The following is a 25,462-nucleotide window of genomic DNA, read 5'->3' as shown; positions in this document are numbered from 1 at the left end:
TTTAAATTACCTAATCTAATACCTACCCCATATTAGATTCCCAAAAATATTTCTCTTGTAAGTACTTTTGGCAACTTAAATGTTGATTAGCAATGAAATCCTTTTGATGAGGGTGGTACTGCATTCCTATTTGAAACCCCAAAGAAGCGGATAATTCTTCAATATTTTAGGAACTAATCATTTGGTTGAGGTTATTATATCTGTCTGAAGTGCAGTGTTACAGTTTCGTTTTGTTTTCTATTTTATTTATGTGCGGTGCTGAGAATCAAACCCAGTGCCTCACACTTGCTAGGAAACCTCTACCACTGAGCCACAACCTCAGGCCAGTGTTACAGTTTTGAGAGACAAAAGCTTAAAACAAAATTGTGGGTAGCTATTTATAAAGTTTATTTTATATTTGTGCATCTTATTCCTAACAGATCATTGGCACCATGAACTGGAATAAAGGTGGCCCAGGCACTAAGCGGGGATTTGGTTTTGGAGGTTTTGCCATCAGTGCTGGGAAGAAGGAGGAACCTAAACTCCCACAACAGTCCCACAGTGCCTTTGGGGCAACTAGCTCATCTTCTGGATTCGGAAAGTCAGCTCCACCACAGCTTCCTTCCTTCTACAAAATTGGATCTAAGCGAGCCAACTTTGATGAAGAAAATGCGTAAGTGGTATTTTTCATGCTTTAGCAAAATTTGGTCTTTAAGTTGCTCATTTTATTAGCAGAAATTAAGGCAAAGAAACTTTGTTTCCCAAATAATGACTTCCTAAGTTGATTATCTCACTGTATTGCATTTTTCTAGTATGTAAAATTGTTAAATTTACTTTTTTGTAAGGAATATAATATTTATACCTTTATTTCTTCCATGAATCATGATTTCTCCTGGACTAACATTTTAGTGGGAAGTTATGCAATAAATGCATGATTTCAGGGTGTGAGGCCATTGAAACTTAGTATGGTTGAAGAGTTTTATATAATTTATGTGAGTTTTGATGGTCTTTGCCGCAACCTTTTATTGACACCATATAAATTGTTTTGTAAAAACAGTTGTCAGAACTGGTAGAAGCACATGTTACCATAATGTCTAACTTCTCAAAATCATTGTATTGTAGCATCTTACAGTGATAGAAAAATCTACTCAGATTTTCCCTACAATGTTGGTTTTTTTGTTTTTTGTTTTTTGTTTTTTTGGGAGGGGGTGTGATTCTTGGGATTGAACTCGGGCACTCAACCACTTAGCCACATCCCTAGCCCTATTTTGTATTTATTTAGAGAGAGCTTCTCACTGAGTTGCTTAGGGCCTTGCTGTTACTGAGGCTGGCTTCGAACTCGTGATCCTCACACCTCAGCCTCCCCAGCTGCTGGGATTACAGTAGTATGCCGCTGCACCCAGCTTCCCCACAGTTCTTAAGAAACATATTTATCGATTATAATTTTTACCTTGCTTCCCTAATAAGGTGTTGTAAAAAGCTGGGATATAAGTGTTTGAGCCCTAATTCCTAAGGATAATATCTCTTTGCTGAATTTAAAGAAATTTCTTACTGCTATTATTTGGCATCCTGGTTCTGACACTGAATTTGTTTTGACTTGCTGTACTAGGGATTAAACCCAGGGCCTTGCACATGTGAGGCAAGTGCGAGCTACATTTTCAGCCATTTTGTTTTATTCAGAGGTTGGGTCTCCAAGTTTCCCATGCTGACCTCATACTTAGGATCCACCTGCCTCAGCTTCCCATATAACTGGGATTACTGGCATACCTCACTATTCCCAGCCATAATTTTTTTTTAAATAAGTAAGATTATTAAAATAATGATAAACAGTTGAGTAAATGCATAAAACAATAATATTTTATCATCAAGTTTTACTTGCTCTACATAATTGCATGCACCATACTCTTATATTGCTGGTAGCACACTAGGTTTGTTTATACTAGCATTAGCACATCTCCACAGACATGTGAGTAATGTGTTGTTTACATTGTCAGTAGACTTCAGGAAATTTTCAATTCCTTTATAATTTTATGGGACCACCACTATATATGTGATCTGTTGTTGACCCAAATGTTCTTGTGAAATATATGACTATATAGCATATATAATTACTACATTAATTTGTATATATGTCTGTATAGTGTAAATTGTTGGTGCTTTTCAAATAATTTCTATGAAAACTTGAAAAGTTTTAAATTTTTAAGTTGCAGATATTTAAACTAATATTTGGTTATATATATATATTTTTTTTAAATAATTTTGAGGTAAGGTTTAAACAATGTTTTGTGTTATTTTAGTTTATCAAGATCTGTATTGATACCTCTTCTAGAATGTTTGTTGTAGAAAGAGTGATGGTTTCTCAGGCTTTGAAGATGTCCTTTCTGAACACTTTTAAGTAGTGTGGGTGAATGATTGTGGACTGAGCAATTATTTTTAACTCTAAAAGTTTTCTGTTAGTTCTCAGAAAATAGTCCAGAACTTCTTAAGAAAGTCCTTAGCCCTTTGAAAATATCTTTAATTTTTTTAAGGATTATAAAGAATGTCGTTTTTAATATTTCATTCAAAAGATTTATTTTTCCTTTTTAGCATATACTCTTTAATATTTGCTATTCCTATTCCAATAATGAAATACTTAATTTATACTGAAAATTTATTCGTTTTAACAGAACTGGGGATGTGATTTGAACAGACACTATTGAAATGGATTATCTGCTGTGACTGCTTTCTTGTAATATTAGAATTTTTGTACATACTTAGTAATACTTAGTAATTAAGTCCTTAGTCCAAAGTCATGGAGGTCTCTTAATTTGACCTGAAAAGGAAACTTTTTTATTTTTTTGTTGTTTTTTTTTTTTTTTTTTTTGGTATTGGTATTGAATCCTGAGGAGCATTAGCACTGAGTTACACCCCTGGTCCCTTTTCTTTCTTTCTTTTTTTTTTTTCTTTCTTTCCTTTTAGGGTGTGGGGGTGGTAGGGTCTTGATAAATTGTTAGTTTTGCTGAGTTGTTAAGGTTGGCTTCAAACTTGGAATCCTCCTGTCTCAGCCTCCTGAGTTGCTGGTTATAGACATGCCATACCATGCCTAGCTAGGAAAAATCTTTTTAGTAGTAAGATAGACCATAATATCCTAACGCCAAAAAAAAAAAAAATGGTTGTAACAAAAGATATACCATAGTAAAAATTTCTGTTAAATTCTGATTCACTAATCCCAAACTAAATAGTCAGTTACTAATCTATATTTTAATTTTTAGCTATTTTGAAGATGAAGAAGAAGACTCCAGCAATGTTGATTTACCTTACATTCCTGCTGAAAACTCACCTACCCGCCAGCAGTTTCATTCCAAGCCAGCAGATTCTGACAGTGATGATGATCCCTTGGAAGCATTTATGGCTGAAGTAGAGGCAAGTATCAGTTCATTGCTTCATTAAAATATGTAGCAATTAGCTGGGCATGGTAACACCTACCTGTAATCCCAGGTACTCAGGAGGCTGAGGCAGGAGGATTGCAAGTTTAAGGCAAACTTCAGCAACTTAGCAAGGCCCTAAGCAATTTAATGAGAACCTGTTTCAAAATTTAAAAAAAGACCGGGGATGTGGCTCAGTGATTACATGCCCATGGGTTCAATCTCCAGTACCAAAACAAAAGCCCTCCCTCCTCAAAGTCTGTTTTAGGTTGTTTTAAGGTAAATGCCAGACACACAATTTCATCCATCAGTATTTCTGTATGTGTAAGATAACTTTTAAACATAACTACTATATCATAGTAACACCTAAACAAAACCCTTAAATATAGATCTTACCATGATCTTGCTTGCAAAGCAAGCACTCTACCAACTGAACTCTATCCCTAGTTCCTGATCTTTTATTCTTATGATCCTCTTTCAGTTCCTCAAATATAGAGGCCCCTTTATTGTTTTCTATATTTATTCTCTCTCTCTCTCTCTCTCTCTCTCTCTCTCTCTCTCTCTCTCTCTCTCTCTGGCTTACTTTCTTTTTTTTACTTTACTGGGGATTCAACTCATGGCCTCATGTATGTTAGCTAGGCACTCTACTGCACTACCTTTACTCTTTATAATTTCTTATTTACTTCATCCACTTATAAAACTTAACTTCTGTGTGCATAATTCACATCTTTAGTCCCATGCTTTGTTCTCTTTGGTTTTAACACTGCTTTTCTGGAAGCATAGTGACTATTTTTACATGGGCATGTCCCACTGCCATCTTAAATCAAATTCATCATCATTTCCTCCTTAACCATTCACTCTCTTGTTATAGTCCTATTACTAGCACCAGTATTCACGCAATCACCTTGATGTAAAACCTTGTTTTAGCATCTTTCTTTCACTTGCCCCCACACCACTTTTTTCTAAGCAGATTATCAAGAACATATACATATATATGTATATATATACATTTGTCGGAGGGTAGGGTACTGGAGATTGCTTCCAGGGGCACTTTACTACTAAGCTATATCCCCATCCCCAGATCTTTTCATTTTTTATTTTGAGTTGCTTAGGGTGCTGGGGTTATAATTCAGTTGGTAGAGTGCTTGCCTCAAATGCACAAGGCCCAGGGTTCAGTCCCCAGCACTACAAAAAAAAAAAAACTTGAGTAGGTTAGGGCCTTGCCAGGTTGCTGAGGCTGACCTTGCACTTGATATCTTCCTGCCTCAACCTTCCAAGTAGCTGGGATTATAGGTGTATGCCAGTGAGCCCAGCTTCAAACATAATTCTTAACTTACTATAGGACATAGAAAAAAAGTGTATGTAATTTTTAACATGGGAAAACTGAGCCGTAAGATAATTCACTCCTTTGTGTATGTGTATGATGCTGGGGATTGAGCCCAGGACCTCATGCCTGCTAGGCTGAGCCCTAAGATAATTTGTATCATCTGCCCTTCATCATATTGACAATATGTGGCATAACTGGAATTCAAACCTAATTTTTCTTGCTTTAGTAGTCCCAAGAGCCTAACTTTTTCCAGTATATAACACTGTCCTTCTTCACTTACTAAGTCTGTTGATCTTCACAATTTCCCTTGCATCTTTTCATTCCTTTCTGTTCCCACTATTATTTATTCTACTTGATTCCCTCTCAACTCTTGCGTGATTTAAATTTTTTCCCTCCTTTAGACTCTCTCCTGTTTATGTAGTCTATAGCTACAGGTCGATGAGACCAAATCACATTTCTTATTATGTTAATCCCTTTGCTTAAAACCTCTTCTTCATTGCTAATGAAATAACATTCTCCCAGATTCCTTAGTTATCTTTAGTCGGAATTCATCTCTCCTCTAAGAAAAGGGGGAAAGGCTGCAATATGCATCTGTTTTAGTTTGAGCTAGATGTTGTTTTTAAAAATAGCCACTATTTTTAAATCAGGGAATTTTATCTTAATTTTCAAGCTCCATAAAGTGAAATACCTGGCAATACTAAGCCAGCATTCTTGTGTGGCAAAAACAGGCTATTGCTGAGTAAGTAGCTGTCTGCTTTAGACAGGGCATGCATTTTCCTTGATCAGATCAGTTCCTGTTTTAACGTTGAGACCACTGCTTACAATTATTTATCATTGCATTTGCTTTGTAAGTTTTCTTTTGGTAGAGGAATATTTTTCCAAACTCAGTTCTGTTACCTAATCAGAAAATAAAAGATGGAGGGCAATACAAGAAAAATTAGCACACTTCTTTAGAAGATTATTCCTATTTATAGAAGTGCAAACAAAAGTATGTCTATATGGCAAAAAAAAAAAAATACAACTTTTCTTATCCTGGCTTTATTCATTTGTTACCAGCTTGGCACCCATTAGATATTTGAGTTTCTCACCTTTGATTTAGTCCAGTTCAAGATACTTGTTGAAACAGTATGTACCTAAAAGGTGACATGGCCAGAACTCACCTCTAGCCCCCAAATTCTTCATGCTGTTTTGTTCTGTATCTGAGTTCTTGCACTGTGTATTTCTGCCACTTAAACTATTCAGGACATTTATCATATGCTTCCCAAAATTATTCAGGACATACGTGAAACTTACGATGTATTTAGTAAATGATTTGCTCTGAAAGTAAAGATAATAAATGATTTGCTGTGTTTGAAATGTCTTGTGCCCATTGTTTTCTTCCTCCTCTTGAGATCGTACGTTTCCTAAAGGTTGTGTTTCACAGAGAACCTTTTGTCATCATTTCTTGAAATTCCTTATGATGGATTAAAAGAAACATCCATTCTTGATTTTTTTAGGTTTAAATTATAGTAGTGGCAGCTGACATACTCCTTTCTGAATGAGAGTAAACAAGAACATCCCAAATTCTCTTGCTTGACATTTTAATAGAAGTTGTTTGAAGGTTTAATCTTTTTTGGTACAGTATCATTTGTTGTAGTATCATTTCTCCTGGGTTTATCTTTTCGGTGTGTATCGAAGGGTTTTGTTTAGAGAGATTAAATATTGTCTGATCTAGAAGAACATGTTGATGCCTAAGTGGTTTTTGTTTTGTTTTGTTTTTGTTTTGATATTGGGAATTAAACCCAGAGATGCTTTACCACTGAGCCATATCTCCAGTCTTTTAGTTTTTATTCTGAGACAGTCTCTTTGACTTGCCCCAACTGGCCTCAGACTTTCTGTTGTCTTGCCTCAGCCTCCTGAATTGCCTCCTGAATTGATTATAGGTGTGTACCACCTCACCTGGTTGTTTGCATTAATTCTTTTTTTGGTAGTTGTAGATGGGTAGAATGCCTTTTGTTTTATTTATTTTTATGTGGTGCTAAGGATTGAACCCAGTGCCTCACACAGGCTAGGCAATCACTCTGACACTGAACTACAACCCCAGTCCTGTTTGCGTTAAATCTTGATCTTACGTGTCAGTTTTCCTAAAAAGTATAAAGTTTTCTAGTATGTGAACCAGATGATTTGTTTTTAGGTAGTGTTCTAAAGAAAGATTTAGACTAAAAGAAAATAATCTGCAAGTGTTGTGACCCGTTTAATGTTACATTGTATCATGTTTAATTTATAATAATATGTATATCTTGTATCTGGCAGCTCTCAATCCCTTGAAAAGTAGGTTGTTCCTGTGTAATACTTTTTAAAAAATTAATTCCTCTCTTGGGAACATTTGATTGGAACACTTGATTTAATAGAACATCTAACCATGACATGATCTACATAGTGGCATTTTAAAAAATCAAGGATAATCTGAAATGCTTTATAATGATAAAAAATTGTGCAGAACATGTATAACCTTAGAAAAACCATTTATATTCTTTTGATATTAATTTTAAGTTTATAAAACAAAGGAACTATTTAGATTTGCAATTGTTGATTTACTGTGCATAAGAATTGCCTTAAGAAAATGAAGAAAACTCTACACATTGAACTCCATCTCCAAGAATTCTTATGTAGTAGGTCTAGAACAGAGTTTTCAACTCATAATTATTAGTATTTAGGGTTGAGTAATTTCTTTTCTCATGAGGGCTATTTTATATATTGGAGAATATTCAGCAGCATTGCTGACCTTTGCCAACCTGTGACACCAATCTCCCTCAATCCCCAAGAAGTGATCCGTGGTTATGAGTTTGTTAATTTTTCTGTCCATGATATAAATATGTGTGTTACAGATAAAAAATTTTGCAGTTCAGCTGGATATGGTGGCTATTTGGGAGACTGAGTCAGAAGGATCACAAGTTTGAGGCTAGCCTGCAGAACTTAACAAGACCCTGTCTCAAAAAAAGTGAAAAGGGCTGGATATATAACTTGGTGGTAGAGTGCTTGTCTATGTGCAAGGCCCTGTGTTTAATCCCTAGTACTGCCAAAATAATAATACAATAAAATAAAAATCACACAATCCATGTATAGCCAGTTTTAGAATATTTGGATATTTCTCCTTTAAAAATAATTGTCAGAAGTGGACTTTGGTTACATCAAAATGCAATTGTCAAAACAGCTAGGGCTGGGGTTGTGACTCAGCAGTAGAGCCCTTGCCTAGCACATGTGAGGCACTGGGTTTAATCCTCAGCACAACGTAAAAGTAAATAAATAAATAAAATAAGGTATCATGTTCCATCTTCAACTAAAAAAAATAACTAAAGCTATGACAATAGTTCTAATCTGAAAATTCTTTATTAAAAATTTTTTCTTTCAGTGTTTTTAGTTGCTTGCATATAACCTTTTGTTTCATTAGGATCAGGCAGCTAGAGACATGAAGAGGCTTGAAGAAAAGGACAAGGAAAGAAAAAATGTAAAGTAAGTTGTTTTCTTCTCCCTTACCTTGGTTACTTGAAAATTACTAAAATACTGCCAGGTCTACTCTCCCAAAGTTTATAGAGGAAAAATTTAAGGTACATAAATATCTTTTCTTGAATATATTCCTGTATTTTGAATATTTTTATAGGTATAGAGATGGCAAAAAAATCTTCGCATTTGCAGTAATTAAAACGTATTCTGTTTAAAGAGTAGCATTTGGTTTTCGACTATAAATAGTTGTGGTAAACATAAATAAATTACGGTGGGGGTTAGGAGAACACTGTTACTAAAGTTTGGGTTCATTGTTCTTAGTTTTGTTCCATAATTAGTATAAAATAGGTTATAAAGAGTGACATCATGGAATCTGCAGTTGTAGCTTAGTGGTAGAGGGCTTGCCTAGCATGTATGAGGTATTGGGTTCAATCCTCAGCACCACATTAAAAAAATACATAAAGGCATTTTGTCCATCTACTACTAAAAAAAATAATAAAAAGTGACATCATGCTTTAGTAACCATAGTCAGAACTTCAATACTTTATTTCCTGGGAAAGAGAAGTCTCTTGCTGGATATATTCCTAAGGCTTTTTCTACCAGGCATAGTTGGATTTTTCTATCCCTTTGCATGCAAGTCAGTGCTTCAAGCCCTTCCCAGGGTTCCTGTACCATGTGGAGGTTCAACCCTCCTTTGGTGCTTACAGTGTATTGCATCCTCTTCCAGCTGCCTTAGCCTAGTGGTGTTGCTTGCTGATTGCCTGAGGAATACTAAGTGCTTTAGGTTAGGCGGAAAGTCTGATTAGAAAGCGATGGCTGTGGATGGACTTGGAGAATAACTCTTTGGTAGAGCATTTACCTAGCATGCACAAGGTCCCCAGTTTGATTACCAGTACCATGCCCCGTCTCCCATATGCAGTTCTTTGAGGAAAATAGTTTGGATATGTATGGGAACTAAACCATATTTTGCATAACTGCAAGAGATCCAGCAACTGGCAGTAGTTCCCTTCTCCATATGAACTGCTTAGGAGTTTTAGTTCCAAGCTCATGAAGGAGTTACTGTAGCTTTTTCAATCTTTCCCCCATCCACAAGGCAAATGATTTTGGCTCAAAGTTATTCTAGAGCTGGAAACTAAGGGACATTAAGAAAGTTGGGACTTACTTTCTAGTGTATACCAAATGCAGGATGTTTTTATAAAATGAAGTAATTTTCACAACTGCATTGTGGTTTTATGGGTTGACAAGGCTAGGATCCTTTGGTATCTACAGAAAGTTTTTACTTCTATTCATATTAGTAATTGATATTTTTAGGATACCATATCATCCCATTCAAAAGAAATGCCAAGTGTAGCCCAATAGAGCAAAACCACACATATTTGATTTACAGTGTGCTCATTGCTGCTTTGTTATTGTTAGTGTTGAGTGTTCCTGTTCTGCATGGAATCCAACACTAATTTACTGTAAGTATGGAGCTGGGTATGTGGAACATTTGCAGGGAAGTTTGTTTCTCCGCTTGTTTTTCCAGGGGTATTCGAGATGACATTGAAGAGGAAGATGACCAAGTGAGTTCCTATGCAGTATTTCTCTTTTATTTTTACCCCACAAAGTCTGTACTGGGAACAAGCTAGAACTTGCCTTTACTGAAATGGCCATTCCTGACATTTAGCAGGGAATGTCATTTGACTTGCTTCTTTTCTACCTGTGTGACCAATTGGAAATATTCCATAAAGATTCACCTGGCTTTCCCCAGTTTCAAAGATGTAACTTTTGATCAGCTGACATCAAAAACAAACATGAGCTTTATTCAGCTTGCTTTCTTTAAATTCAAAATTAATGTTTATTCTGACAAATCAGTAATAGTATAGGATCTATTGATGGCCTTAGAGCATCTAACCTCTATCTCTAAGGGTTCTGTTTCATTCTTGTATTTGAAAATGGAACATTAATGACTGTCCATTAGTATTTCTTTTCTCCATTGTTGAGTTTTAAGATGGTGAGAAACAGAGTAAGCAATAGCCCTTTCCAGGTTTGTGACCTTTTTGATCAGTGTCTGCTTCCAAACTTGGATTGGTAAAGTCCCAGTGTGTGTTCTATAGCTCTGGGCAGGTTAGATAGACACCCCACCCCAGGAAGGCTGTGGAATAAACAGATTTATAAATCTTCTGTTAGACAAGTTAAATTATTTTGTAGTACTAATTGCCTTGTTCATTTCTTGTGTTTGTTCTCCTGAATACTGCTATTGTAAAAGGATTATTACTAGTAAAAGTCTTACCTTATTTGGTAGGTATTTAAACTGTTCAGTCTTCTGGTACAGTGTGCTTTAATTATTAGAACAGAAACATTTCCAACTGTACTTGGGTGTGATTATGTCCTTGTGCTTTCCTGCAGGAAGCTTATTTTCGATACATGGCAGAAAACCCAACTGCCGGTGTGGTTCAGGAGGAGGAGGAAGACAATCTGGAATATGATAGTGATGGAAATCCAATTGCGCCTTCCAAAAAAATAATCGATCCTCTTCCTCCCATTGATCATTCAGAGGTATGGTGTTTCTTGTTGCATTGTTATTATTTCAAATGGATACAGTTTTCTTTAGCTTTAATATTTAGGGTTTCCCAATATCTGAATACTCTCATGCCATGAGAATATTTGTACTTTGGGATCTTATCATCCCTGTTGAGGCTTTCATAGCCTATGGTGTTACTGAAAGATAGAGCTGAATCACTTGTTCTCATTTAATTTTAGAATTTTTAAGAGTTTTTTTTTTTTTTTTTTTTTTTAACAAGCAGCTGTACTTGTCTTCCTGAACCAATACTTACTATCTTCCTTTCCAATTGGCCTTAAGTCTTCAGTTGTTTTTTAGTTGCTATAAATATTATTGCCCTCAAATAGGCAGATCAGAGCCTTTTTCTTCAAAGTAAAGGCCAAGAATTATGAGTTCCATAATCAGGAAAAGGAAATGAGACTGTCAATATACACACTTGAAAAAATATCAGTGCTTCCTCCAAGTTAAATATCAGACTAGAACTTGCCTACCCTAGTGACTAGATCTAAAGCAGTGGTTCTCAAAATGTGGTCCCCTGAAGGAACCCTTTCAGAGTCCATAAAAGTCAAAAGAATTTTTATGATACTAAGAATTTGTCTTTTTCGTTGCATCAGCATTTGTACTGATAGTATAAATGCAGTATAGGTAAAATTATTGCCACCTTAGTATGAATTAAAGCAGTGGCACCAAGCTGTTCTAGTAGTTATTGTATTATTCCTTGCAAGACCATTGCAATTTAAAAACAAAAGTGGGGAGTTCATTTAAGAATACCTTTATGGAACAGTAAAAATTATCATTTATTACATCTGATCCTTGAGTTACATGTCTTTATTTTTTGGAACTGGGGATTGAACCAAGGGGCGCTTAACCATTGAGCCACATCCCCAGTCTTTTTATTTTTTATTTTGAGACAGGGTTTCACCAAGTTGCTTAGGGCCTCACTGAGTTACTGGGCTAGCTTTGAACTTGGGAATCCTCCTGCCTCAGCCTCCCAAGTCACTGGGATTACAGATGTATACCACCATACCCATGAGTTAAATGTCTTTTTATTCTGTGTGCCCAAATGGGAAGTACACATAAAACATTTCTGTTGCATATCAAAATATGATAGTTGACTCAAGGAAAACCACTTAAGTGTTCAAGTTGTAGGCTGAACTAGCTGTTTTATTTTCATGGAATATCATTCACCTGAGAAAATAAATGATACTTCAAGGAAAACAATTGTGTTTGTTGTCAGTGCTAGAAATTAAAACTTTCAAACAAAAATTAGAATTTGGAAAACTTATATTTACCATACTGAGCTTGCCAGTTTTTTAGTACTTTAAGACTATGGTGATAAAATTGATGAAATTAATAAATATGAATTTTAAAATTCATAATGAGCTGTGTCAGCATTTAGATAATCTGCATACTATCTTAGTGAACCAATATTTTCTATATGATCACTACATGACATTACAAAATCATGTTTGAATAAAGGTCCATCAAAATATAATCATGATCAATGACTTTTAAAATTTTTATTTATTTTTTAATATATTTTTTTTTTAAAACAGGGGTTGCTTTACCTCTAAGCTACACCCTCAGAAGCACTTTTTTTTGTTTTTGAGACAGGGTCTCCCTGAATTGCTGAGGCTGGCCTTGAACTTGTGATCTTCTTGCCTCAGCCTCACTGAATTGGGCCACAAGTGTGCACCACCATGCTGACTAGACCAGTGACTCTTAATGTAATTGGTATACAAAGTTCAGTGATTTGGTATCAGATTACACAATGAAAATAACCTTTAAATAAGAAGTGGCCACTAGTCAAGTTTTAGTGTGATATAAAAAAAGAATAGAAGCTGAGTGAAGTGGCACATAATTTGTAATCCCGGCAGCTCCAAGACTGAGGCAGGAGGATTGAGTTCAAAGCCAGTCTCAGCAACTTTGCAGGGTATATTTTTTTGGCTCCATCCCTGGTACAAAAATAAAAGTTTTGTTAAAAAAAATAAATAGGGCTGGGGGTATAACTCAGTGGTAGAGTACTTGCCTAGCACATGTGAGGCACTGGATTCAATCCTCAGCACCACATAAAAATAAAGGTATTGTGTCTATCTACAACAAAAAAAGTTTTAAAAAATAAATGTATTATAAATAATTTGATGTTAGAGAATCATTTAGGCAAATTCAGTTGAACAAAGAGATGCTTTATTACTGAGCTACATCCCAGCCCTTTTTAAAATTTTGAGACAGGTTCTCACTTAGTTGCCCAGGCTGGTTCCCAATGCTGGGATTACAGGTATGCACTGCCATCCCCAGTTAGCCAAATTCTTATGTGGTGGTATGCTGATGTTTTGTATCTTAAAAGTGACCAATGGAACAAGCCCCAGAAATGACTGCTTCTCTCTTGGAATTAAAAATGCATAGCCTTTTTTTTTTTTTAAATCTTGCTAGGGATTGAACCCAGGGGCACTTAACCATTGAGCCACATCCTGAGCCCTTTTTATTTTTTATTTTGAGACAGGATCTCGCTAAGTTGCTGAGTCTGGCTTTGAACTTGTAATCCTCTTGCCTCCTCCTCCAAGTCAGTGGGATTACAGGCATGCACCACTATGCCAGGCTAGCCATACATTTTTAAAATTATGCAAGCGGTTTCTTGTTTTTAAACAGGATAGAGCTCCCTCTCATGGGAAAGCTTTTTCTCTTTTTTAAGAAATATTAGCAATGTGTTTAAATGCCTAGAACTGGGTGAACAATTTAATCCAAAACATATTTAAATGTTATAGGATGAAGTGTCTTCCTTAAAATTCTTGTCCTCTTAGGACTTTGGCATTGTAGAAAGTCCTTGTTCTGCTTCTAGGTTGTTCAACTCTGAGGTGTTGTCACTGGGCATGTTAGTACATACCCAAAATCCTAGTGAGTGAGGGAGGAGTGCTGAGGCAGGAGGATCACAAGTTCAAGGTCAGCTCCTACAACTTTAGTGAGACCCTGTCTCAAAATAAAAAGGACTGGGGTAAAGCGCCCTTGGGTTCAATCCCCAGTACTAAAAAAAAAAAAAAAAAAGTTTTTTTGAGGTGTTGTTAAAGGTTGGTCTCTTTGGGAAGTGGATTTATATTTATAAGAAAAGGTAGAAGCTTTACTTACTGGAAATGCGTGGCAAGAAAAAATGAATTCCTTTGTTCTTTCTAGCAGGAAGGGGATTATTTGTGTAATATTTGTAAAAGACTATTTTGCACTAAAATCAAACTTACAGGATTGACTCTTGAATTCTAGACTAACTTTGAATAATTGGACCTGCAGATTGACTACCCACCATTTGAAAAAAATTTTTACAATGAGCATGAGGAGATAACCAACCTCACTCCACAGCAGTTAATAGATCTCCGGCATAAGCTCAATCTCCGGGTAAGACACTCATTTAGCAAGCATTTTTATGTTAATGGTAGTTAGTCTAGGTTTGTAGTCTTGCTTTTGCAAATTAATAACCTTGGATATCTTTTCTAATGGTCCCTCAACTGCCTTTGCTGGAATAATAATTATATCGCCTAGGCTTACTTGTCTTTATTTGATTGTTTTAGTCCTCCAGATGATATTTTAGGATAGGACATTTTTTCTTTCATGTATTCAGTCAACTTTATATGTACTGTACTGTGTGATATAGCAAAGAAGGGTTATAAAACCCCTCTTCAGGGAGAGGAAACAGGATTGTGAATAACACATGAAGTCTTAGCATATTTTGAAATTATGATACACTTCTTAAATTACATGTAGTGCACTTTTTTAAAAAAGAAATGAAGACCTTATAAAGACATATATCCACTACTTTCAGAATGAGATGGTTTTAATTGCTCACCAAAGTGTTTTGGGTTGCTCTTTGGCTATATTGTTTAGGGTCCTTCTCATGTTAATTAATGAAACAGATAATACACTGATCTACTTTGATGTGGATAACTTTCTGGTTCCTTTGCCTTATTGAGTCCTATGTGAAAACTCTTGTTTTTCAAGAGGGGGTGTGTGTGTGTGCACGTGCGCACACATTCATTTGTTTGTGTTTGTTTTCCCAGAGGTTACCAATCCTCCCATAAAACCTTTAATGAAATCCTATTTGGAAATGTCAGCATCACTGGGGAATCATTGAAAGGTTAGCACTGTTGGAAACACAATAGAGATTATAAACTGTTCTTGACCTGGGCATAGTTATAACAGTGCTTGGCAGTGACTGAAACATCACTTGGGGATACAGTAACTCTTTTGGCTGTGATAAATTATATTTTTGTAACCAGTGGGTATATACTTGTCTTAATCTGAGCTTGTATGCAATTTTTGTTTTGTTTTGGGTAAATTTTATTTTATTTTTTTCTCCCACCTCGTTAATATTTATGCAAAACTAGGAAAAAAGAATATTTTTTTTAACAATTCCTTGAATGGGTTTTCTTTTTGTTTGAGATAATTTTTATTTTAAAGATTTTTAGGTATTTAGTCATTTAAAACCAAGTGACAGTTATCTCAGGGAGTTGTGTTTATGTGAGGTCCTCATTCTGTTTGAGGTTTTGCCTTTTTAGTGTATACTTTTGGCTTCAGATTTGTTTTTACTTTTTCATACTAAAGCTAAGTGTTAGATCCAGGTAAGTGTTGTTGAACTTCAAATGCTATTTATATTGTAGTACAAGTCATTCCTGGGAGTTGTCTCTATCTCTAGGTTTCTGGTGCTGCACCTCCTAGACCAGGAAGTAGTTTTGCTCATTTTGGATTTGATGAACAACTTATGCATCAGATTCGGAAATCTGAGTACACACAACCCACTCCAATACAATGCCAAGTAAGTAAACATAATGAAAGACAAATGAAGAAGAATGATATTTCATAACAATATTTAGTTGACAAAAAAGTTACGACAGTAAAATAATGTTTAAGGCAGAATTATGTTGACATGGATAAAAGGTACAAATACTTCCTGTGGCTTTGTCTTTAACTTTTCCTCTAATTAAAAGGTGATCAGTGACATAAATGAAACCCAAGAGGATTTTTAAAACTTTTTAAAAATTAGAAAGCAAATGTGAATTATTCACCCCTCTGGGAAATTATAAGTGGCCAGGAAATGTCCTTTTGTGCCTGATAAATACCTTGAAAGCATGATATGAAGAAACAGTCCTACAAAAAAAAATTTGTGCGTAGACAAATTTAGCACTAGCAATGACTGAAATTGCTTTGTCCATGAACTGAAAACTTTCATTTATTACTGAAAGTTAATATCTTCTCTTTCCCAATCATAGGTGTGAGTCACTTATTCCTCAACAATTGTCTGTACCTTCTCAAGGGGAGAACATTTTTTAAAATTTTAGCAGTTACTTCCATTATAAATTGCTATTTTGCATTTCTACATATCAAACAAAATGTAGGTAGTTATATTCTGTAAATGGTGATTGAGCCACATGAAGAAAATGATGATTTTTCCTATAAATCAAGATGCTTGTGGGAATGTCAGGCCTTTTTCACTATTTGGCAGTCAGTATCCATAGCCCAGGATATTTTTGTTTCTTTGGATATAAATGTTACTAATAATAATTTATCCTTCCTCAGGATTTCCTTCAGTTCATCTTTAAAATTGAAATTTTAGAGTGTATATACTTTACTTTTTCTCCAGGGTGTGCCTGTGGCATTAAGTGGTAGAGACATGATTGGTATTGCCAAAACAGGCAGTGGAAAAACTGCAGCCTTTATCTGGCCTATGTTGATTCATATAATGGACCAGAAGGAATTGGAACCAGGTGATGGACCAATTGCAGTGATTGTGTGTCCTACTAGGGAGCTTTGTCAGCAGGTATGTGCTTTGTATAGGTTGTCTTCTTCCAAAAGTGGATTAGCAAAAGACTACCCAATCAAGTGGATAGAATAACCAGGAAACTTTTTTTTTTTCAATTGTGATAAGTACATACAAAATTGACCATTTTTTTTAGGTGTACAGTTTGATGGCATAAAGCACATTCACACTACTGTGCTACCAGGAAACTTCTGGAAAGTATTCTGTGTTACATATTTTCTTTAAAAGTAGATACACTTTTCTACTGTTTTTTGAGGGAAAAAAGGTATTACAATATGGGAATTGTTTGTATTAAAACCTCACAATGTTTTTCTCTAGGGTTAATTCATTTTTCTTGATAGAAAGGCAATGGCAGAATCAGGAAGAAAAGTTAAAAGAATAATCAAGGCAAGATTTTAGACAGCTTGAGTTTATGAATAAAATTTTAAACCATGTTCTAAGTTTTCATTTTCTTTATTCCATTCGGTGTTTTTCAGAACTCCCTCTTGGGTTGTGATAGAGGTGTTTGTTAGTGTCCCAGTTTGTTAATATGTTATTAACAACTTTGTAGATCCATGCAGAATGTAAGCGGTTTGGGAAAGCATATAATCTTCGATCAGTGGCTGTGTATGGAGGCGGGAGCATGTGGGAGCAAGCCAAGGCCCTTCAGGAAGGGGCAGAGATTGTTGTGTGTACCCCAGTAAGTATATCTTGTCTAAATGACTTCTCAGCCTCTCGTATGGAAAACATGGTTAGTTTTGAAGGGAATTCCCCCCAAATTGTGGTAGAGCAGGGTTAAAACTATCCTGATGAATGACAGCCTCTGGTTTCAGTATGATTTTGATTGGTTGACTTAAACAGCAATCCAGTATCTGTAACATACACATTAGCAGCTGCAAGTTCCCCTCTATTTCAAATAGTTTTTCTTGTGCTCTCTTTGGAAATGGATCATGGTTACTAGATCTTCAAGAGTTAGAAAGATACTCAGTTTGGTTAGAACTGCCTAGAGGATTGTGATCTAAACATGAGAACCCATCAATAAGGTTTTAAATCATATCATTTAAGAATACCTTACAAAGATTGTTCTGGCCACAAAATATAAACCATGGTTAAGTAAAGGAAGAATCTAATTGAGTTTTTAAAATTCTGTTCTCTCGAGCTATATAGTACATAAAGTTCCAGACTGTCAGACTGTTATCTATTATTATCTAAGACTGAAAAATTAGCACTTTTGCCAGGGATGCAGTTTTGGAAAGTTCTTGTAAATGTCTTTAATTATAATTATTATTCACTTTGTGCATTTCACAGGGTCGACTGATTGATCATGTGAAAAAGAAAGCTACTAATCTTCAAAGAGTCTCTTACCTTGTGTTTGATGAAGCAGATCGAATGTTTGATATGGGATTTGGTATGCCTTGAAAACCAGTCTCTTCTGTCTCTATCCTCATACTAGTTTTTTTCCATGTTTTTCTAGATTTAACCAATTATTTTAAGTATAAGAGAAGCTAAAAATACTCCTGGATTGGTTTAGATTATAGAGGATAACTGAGACTTTAGCTACTTTTTGGAGTTTTCTTAGAAGTATATTATTCTTGATTGAGTCAAGGAAATTTGAAAGTTGCCTTGTATAGAGGGGGAATATTTTCTGTTATTTTTATTCATATGATGTTGATGTGAAAGTCAAGATCAGTATTCTTGGGTAGGTGAATATCAAGTCATCCAAAGTCCTTGATTTTTTCCAGACTCTGTAAATTCTAAATAACCATCTTTGCTAATTGTGATACCACCCAACTCAGCTTCATGGAGGGCAAGTTTTTTGGAGCTTCTTATCAAATGATATGGCTAAGAGTTTCAAAGCTTCCTTAATTCCTACAACTTCTCATGAGAATTTTACTAAAATGACTTTTTCCAGGCCTCTTGAAATGTATTACAGGGTTATAATATTAATTTTACTGTTGTTCTTCCAGAGTACCAGGTTCGATCCATAGCAAGTCATGTCCGTCCTGACAGACAGAGTATGTATGAAGCAGCTTTATTATAAAACCTCATTTGTACTTAGAATGAACACCTGCCTATTTTATGGACAGTTATGGAAGCAAAACCAAGTATTTATATACTGGTTAGAACCATACATGGAGCAGAAATGACCATTTATCTGGGCTAACAGAACCTAAGAGAGGTTGTAGGATATAACTACCCATTTTTATAGATGATAAAACCAAGACTCGGAAATTGAATGACTTGCCCTAGTTTGTACAGTATTATCAGTGAGTAGAAATTGCACAATATAGATCTGATTTGAAATCAAAAGCCTTTTTCCTCAACCATGCTGACAGCTCATTTTTTGACTAAAAGTGTAATAAAAATATAATAAAGGAAAATCTTTTTTCTTTATAGAATCAATTTCTAACTAAACTTAAAAAGTTCAGATAGATTTTTGTTTTTTAAAAAACAAACAACTGAGTGATTCTGGGTTGTTTTTTGTTTGTTTGTTTTTTGTTTTTTGTTTTTTTTTTTAGAATTGAGTCCAGGGGCAGCTTAACCACTGAACCACCTCCCAGCCCTTTTTTATATTTTATTTAGAGACAGGGTCTTGCTGAGTTGCTTAGGGCCTCAATAAATTGCTAAGGCTGGCTTTGAACTCACAATCCTCCTGCCTTAGCCTCCTGAGCCACTGAGATCACAGGCATGTATTGCTCCACCTGGCAGAGCTAAAAAATTCTGAATGTCAAGGAAGCTTAGTGGGTATTCAATAAAGTCGTACTGCTTCTTTAACAGAATTTACTTTACTTTTTTAGCTCTCTTATTCAGTGCAACTTTTCGGAAGAAGATTGAAAAACTGGCCAGAGATATCCTGATTGACCCTATTCGAGTGGTGCAAGGAGATATTGGAGAGGTAACCTTAAGCAGAGCTAGAAGGGACTCCACTGGGTTATTTCTCATATTATAGAAACATAAAATTGATTCCTCACTGGAGATTAAAAAAAATTAAAATGCCATGTTTATAAATGAGACAGCATGTTTCACATTTACTTTGAAGTACACGGGTTCGTTAGATGAGACAAGATTGGCAAAATGTTATAATTGTTGAAGCTCAGTGACAGGTACATGGAATTTGATTTTGTTCATTTTGCTTGTTTTGGAATGTTTAAAAAATTCATAATAAACCTCTTTTTAAAAAGGTTTAAAGAAACAAAAAGGTCTACCTGAAAGACTATCATTTTAAATGATTATTTGAAGTCTGCATAGGATAGAGTGGGATGTCTCTTATGGACCTGGTGAAAAAAGTTAATGTTTGATTTCCTACCTATACAAATGACCTATGTGAAAAAATTTCTCTGAATTGCAATTTAGAATTCAGAATTCAGTTAAGCTGCTCAGAGAATTCCTTAAGTTGCTTGTCATGTGGTTTTTTTTTTTTTTTTTGTATTAAAAATATGTGGGTATGTGGTATGTATATGTAATATGGGTTTTTTTGTTTTTTGTTTTTTGTTTTGGTACTGGAGATTTAACCCAGGGATGCTTTACCACTGATCTACATCCCCACCCTTTTTATTTTTTATTTTGAGACAGTTGCTGAGGGCCTTGCTAAGTTGCCGAGGCTGGCTTTGAACTTGCAATCCTCCTATGTCAGCATCCTAAATTGCTGGGATTACATATGTGCACCACTGTGCCCAGCAGTTTAAAATATATTTTGTATAATATCAAACAATAATTGTATATATTTATAGGGCACTGCATATTTTAGTGTGTGTGTATATATATATATATGTGTGTGTGTGTGTGTCTGTGTCTGTGTATGTGTATATACAGTGTACTGTATCCAGATCAGGGTAATTGGTATTTCCATCTCCTCAAACATTTTACCATTTCTTTTACTTTGGGAACATTAAAATCTTCTCTACCAGTTTTTTTTGTTTTTTTGGTTTTTTTTGGAAATACATCATTAGTTGTTGCCAACCATAGTTATTTCTTGCTGTGTTTATTATTCAAGAAATTTTTAGTGTAGTTGTCATCTTGACATTTTACAGTTTTAATTTTTGAGTGCCTTCTATGTGTATGTATGAATTGTGCTAGGAACAGTGAGTGGGAAGGATCCAGAAGAGATTTCTTTATAAGGAATAATCTGAATAGGTATATGAAAAAAAGTATTGCAAAGAATTGGGATGTACAAACTAAAAAGTATGTGTACATACAGGGGGAGGAGAGCAAGATGATTTGTAAAGAGAAGTAACTTTTGAACTGTACTTGATATGCTTAAGGAAGACCCAGAGAGAACAGGGATCATTCAAGACTCCTCAGATGCAGACAACAATGTCACAATCACCTATTTTGTTTCTTCCTTCCCAGGCAAATGAAGATGTGACACAGATTGTGGAGATTCTCCATTCTGGGCCTAGTAAATGGAACTGGCTTACCCGGCGTCTGGTGGAATTTACTTCTTCAGGGAGTGTCCTCCTGTTTGTTACTAAAAAAGCCAATGCTGAAGAGCTAGCCAATAACCTTAAGCAGGAGGGTCATAATCTTGGGTTGCTCCATGGAGACATGGATCAGAGTGAAAGAAACAAGGTCATTTCAGACTTCAAGAAAAAGGACATCCCAGTCCTGGTGGCCACAGATGTTGCAGGTAGAGTATAAGTTTCACAGTAACTGTAACCAGTTGCTCTGAGGGTGCTGTCTTACTTTGTTTTGAGACCTGTATCATCTGACCAGGCTGAAAAACTCAACTAGCCTGACTGGCTTCACCCTGCAGAGCAGCATTTCAGCATGGTGATCACAACCTGGAGTTCTGGATACCACTTTTCACTTAGTGTCTCTCTGAACACAGTGGCCCTACAACTAGAAGACACTTGGGGAAAAAAAGGTTTTTCCCTTTTTGTGTGTCTGAATATAGTAGGTATCTTACATTGATCGTTATTAGTTGGGCATACTTCAGTCAAGATCAGAAAAGTAGCAGGGGGTACACACCTGTAATCCCAGCAGCTTGGGAGGGTATAGCAAGAGGATCTCAAGTTCAAATCCATCCTCAGCAGCTTATCTAGGCCAAAGCAACTCAGCGAGACACTGTCTCTAAATAGAAAAAAAAAAACAGTAGAGATGTGGTTCAGTGGTAAATTGCTCCTGAGATCAATACTTTGATTCCTAGTTCAAAAAAACAAAATCAGAAAAGTTTTTGGAGTGTGATTTTTTTGGGGGGTGTGGGGGGCGCCAAGGGTGAGGTGGTGGGTACCAGGGATTGAACCCAAGGGCACTTAGCCATTCAACAGCCACATCTCTAGCACTTTTAAAAATTTTTGTTTTGAAACAGAGTCTCACTTCTTAGAGACTCGCTAAATTGCTGAGTCTGGTCTCAAACTTGCAATCCTCCACCTCAGCCTCCCAAGCCACTAGGATTATAGTCATACACCCCACACCCAGCTGGAGTATATGATCTTTCACTTTTTTCTGCTATTTTATTAGCTACCCTAAAAACAGGTCTTTTTCTCTCAGGAGAGAAAATGCTCAGCTTTAAGATACATTTGATCCTGGGTATAGTGGCGTATTCCTACAGTCTCAGCTACTCTGGAGGCTGAGGAAGGAGGATTGTTTGAGGCCAGCCTATGCAAAATAGTAAGACCCTATCTCCAAAAAACACATTCGATGTCAGTTTAATTTTTTTTACAGAATCTGGTGAAAAGAGAGAGTGTTGGCAGGGATGTGGCTCAATGGCAAAGTACTTGCCTAGCATGTGTGAGTCCTTGAGTTCAATCTGTAGCATCACCAAAAAAAAAAAAAAAAAAAAAGAGTGAGTGTTTGGCAGGTTATTGATGACAAAAGATAAACCATTACACTAGATGGCCTAGCATCATTGAATCTGTGGGGGTCCCATTTGTTCTAGAGGGTAACTTATGTGCCTGTACTACAGCTCACCAAACCCATTCACTCTGCCTAAATAAGGGAAATTAATTTCTTAGAGCTCAAGCATTTTTAGTTACTTTGATCTTTTGACTCCAGGTGAAGAATATAAGAATTTGGTTGCTTTTTTTTTTTTTTCAGCCCGTGGTCTGGACATTCCTTCAATTAAGACTGTCATCAACTATGATGTGGCACGAGACATTGATACCCATACTCATAGGATTGGCCGCACAGGAAGAGCGGGCGAGAAAGGTGTAGCCTATACCCTATTGACCCCTAAGGACAGCAATTTTGCTGGTGACCTTGTCCGGAACTTGGAAGGAGCCAATCAACACGTTTCGAAGGAACTTCTAGATCTGGCAATGCAGGTGAGGGACTGGGCACACGTCACGTTGCCTCAGATTGTTCAACAGCTAAGTTGAATTCCAGCAGGCAAGGAAGGTAATATAGACAGTTGGGAAGAAAATGGGTTACAAGGTACAGATTGGAATTGTGGAATATTAAAGTTCATCTGGTCTATTGGCTCATCCTGTCCTTTTGACAACATCTGTGTTGAAAAGTGTTGAAAAGCTACTCCTTGCTTTGTGCTAAAATCTGTCCTTGTAATTTCTACCTACTTAGCCCATGGTACACTTATGAGTGATATCTGCTCTCTTGATGCTACCCCCTCCCTGCCCCTGCAAAAAAAGAAAACCCAAAATGGCTTCTCTTTTGGAGGGCTAAAATGGATGGTGTCTTTTTTTTTTTTTTTTTTTTTAATGTGGATTTTTTTTGTTTTGTGTTTTGATTTCTTGTAGATGGACTCGGTGCCTTTATTTTATTTATTTTTATGTGGTGCTGAGGATTGAACCCAGCGCCTCACATGTGCAAGGCAGGTGCTCTACCACTAAGCTATAACCCCAGCCCTGGATGGTGTCTTTAAGAAAACAATTGTGTGGTACTTCTTACAGGCTGAGATCTGAGACCTTTGACCACATGCTGATTGCCCTCTTTCAGAGATGTCCCAGTCCAAAACCCAGTGAGGCGTTATGCCAAATCAAAACTTTGAGTCATCTTAATACATGTAGCTCCCAAGTTACAGATGGGTTTAGAACAAGTTCTGATATTGGGAACTGTTTTAATTTAAGTCTTTGTTAGATTTGTGGGCCAGCCCACAGCTGTGTTAGCCTGAGTACTGCACTTTTAGTTTGGCACTACCTACATTTCTGATCCTAGAGTAAAGGAGAGTGCAGGAGAGAGGAGGCAAATAGTACTTTTCCCATTTCCTTGGGGGAGAGAGCCAGTGCTAAACTAAAAATTTGAACTGGGTACATTTTGTCTTTGATTTTTTCTTAACATTTCCTTTTGCATTTCATGCTTTCTTTGCTCAGCATTTTTCTCAGTCCTGTCTACCCCTCAAGTACTCTACTTTTTTAATAATGTATGAATGTCACATAAAGCTTTAACCTCCCATAGATGTTTGTATTCTTAAGTGACTGTGAATGAGTGTAGTGAACAGTTTTCTGGCTGTGATCAAGTTCAGTGAAAACTTTAAGATAGTGGGTAAATAAAATTTTCAGTTGTGTGGTTACTAGTACTTCCTGGGAGTCTGTTCCTAGAGTTGAATAAGCCAGATGAACCTACTTTTTTTTTTTTTCCTTCACTGCTCAACCAACCAGTTCTATAAAATTAAGCTCTAAATGTTTATGTCAATAGAACGTATAGGTTGTTTGAGAAACAAAAACAAACAAATAATAATTCAGTATCCTTTAGGAGTTTAGAAGTGGCCAAAGTGACTACTCTGCTTTTAAAGCTTACTTAATCACTTCCCTTCCAGGAGGCCTTGATGGAAGGAACAGTAAAGGAAGCCTTAGAATATAAATGTAAATCTAAACCTCCTAACAAATTTGGTAGATTAAACTACTAAAAACAGCCAGGCTGTGGGTCCTATGAACACTGTCTTCCTTGCCATAAACGAATAGACAAAGACTTCTTCCCTCACCTTAATTTCCTCTTTGACCTTGTCCTCTTCCTCTGGGCTTCTCTCCCTCCACTGGCTTAACCTTGAATTGTGTTCAATGCAGAATGCGTGGTTTCGGAAATCCCGCTTCAAAGGAGGGAAAGGCAAAAAGCTGAACATTGGTGGAGGAGGCCTAGGCTATAGGGAGCGACCTGGCCTAGGCTCTGAGAACACGGTGAGTTCAGATTGCAGTAGTGCTCTTAGAATCAGTTCCATGCCTTAAATGATGGTAGGACTATTCTGATTTACCTTAAAAAGCCTCAGAGTTCAGAATCTTGCCTGGCAGGTAGCATTTATTTAATCTGTTGGTTGAAGTCAATGCAGTGCTGGCTCATAACAAAACTTACTATTGAAGAATCATCTATGTGTACTTGGCTGATCAGCTTTGCTCAGGAAATTAGTCTAGATTTGCAGTGGTTCTCAAATTGTAGTCCCTAGACCAGTAGAACATAGACTCATCTTCCACCACAGACTTGGTGACTCAAATTCTGGAGATGGGGTCTGTTTTTACAATCCCTCCAACAATGGCTTACAGTCTGCTGTTAGGAAAACATTGCCAGAGAGTCAGTGTATAATCTCTAGCTGTATCTTGTCAGAAATGATCCTGTGCTCTGGGAAATTGCATTAGAGGGGTAGGGGTTAGCTTTTCTCCCAAACCAGTTAGCTAGAACACCCCCTTACTGGCTTAATTGCCTGGTGGTTTTGTTTTTCCCCCAGCCCTCCCCCACCCCCTGGAGATGGGGGTCTTGCAATGTTGCCATTCATACTGCCTTAACCTCCCAAGTAGCTGGGACTAAAGGCACGTGCCATCTGTACCTGACTCATTTTGAGCTGGCAAGCTCAAGCAGTGCTCCCACCCCAGCCTCCTGACCTCCTCTCCTGATTGGCCAGGACTCTAGATATGCGCTAGTAGACCTGGCATCTGATTCATGTCTTTTTTTTTTTTTTTTTTTTTTTTTTTTTTCCTTATTGGTGGTGCTGAGAATTGAACCCAGGGCCTTGTGCATGCCAGGCAAGCACTCTACCAACTAAGCTATATCCCCAGCCCAATTTA

General features: G+C 36.5%; 1 protein-coding gene across 3 annotated transcripts in view; it reads left to right on the top strand.

Moving 5' to 3' along the window:
* Ddx42 (DEAD-box helicase 42) overlaps positions 1 to 25,462 on the top strand; it is a 38,481-nt gene that overhangs the window by 9,100 nt on the left and 3,919 nt on the right. For 2 of the 3 annotated variants that reach the window (XM_047544504.1, XM_047544503.1), the window contains exons 2-16: positions 420 to 652; positions 3,231 to 3,381; positions 8,141 to 8,202; positions 9,719 to 9,755; positions 10,582 to 10,731; positions 14,015 to 14,119; positions 15,414 to 15,533; positions 16,359 to 16,535; positions 17,086 to 17,214; positions 17,823 to 17,922; positions 18,482 to 18,529; positions 19,313 to 19,410; positions 20,865 to 21,141; positions 22,551 to 22,777; positions 24,473 to 24,583. In XM_047544504.1, coding sequence (XP_047400460.1) covers positions 432 to 652; positions 3,231 to 3,381; positions 8,141 to 8,202; positions 9,719 to 9,755; positions 10,582 to 10,731; positions 14,015 to 14,119; positions 15,414 to 15,533; positions 16,359 to 16,535; positions 17,086 to 17,214; positions 17,823 to 17,922; positions 18,482 to 18,529; positions 19,313 to 19,410; positions 20,865 to 21,141; positions 22,551 to 22,777; positions 24,473 to 24,583 — 2,013 coding nt within the window. In that variant the 5' untranslated portion in view covers positions 420 to 431. Of the gene's footprint in view, positions 1 to 419; positions 653 to 3,230; positions 3,382 to 8,140; positions 8,203 to 9,718; positions 9,756 to 10,581; positions 10,732 to 14,014; positions 14,120 to 15,413; positions 15,534 to 16,358; positions 16,536 to 17,085; positions 17,215 to 17,822; positions 17,923 to 18,481; positions 18,530 to 19,312; positions 19,411 to 20,864; positions 21,142 to 22,550; positions 22,778 to 24,472; positions 24,584 to 25,462 lie in introns of those variants that run through there. The other variant, XM_047544505.1, reaches the window with a different exon arrangement.

The sequence above is a fragment of the Sciurus carolinensis genome, chromosome 3 (genome assembly GCF_902686445.1).
Source record: "Sciurus carolinensis chromosome 3, mSciCar1.2, whole genome shotgun sequence".
Taxonomy (NCBI): Eukaryota; Metazoa; Chordata; class Mammalia; order Rodentia; family Sciuridae; genus Sciurus; species Sciurus carolinensis.
Note: the sequence above shows the minus strand (reverse complement) of the source record. Positions and strands in the feature narration are given on the sequence as shown.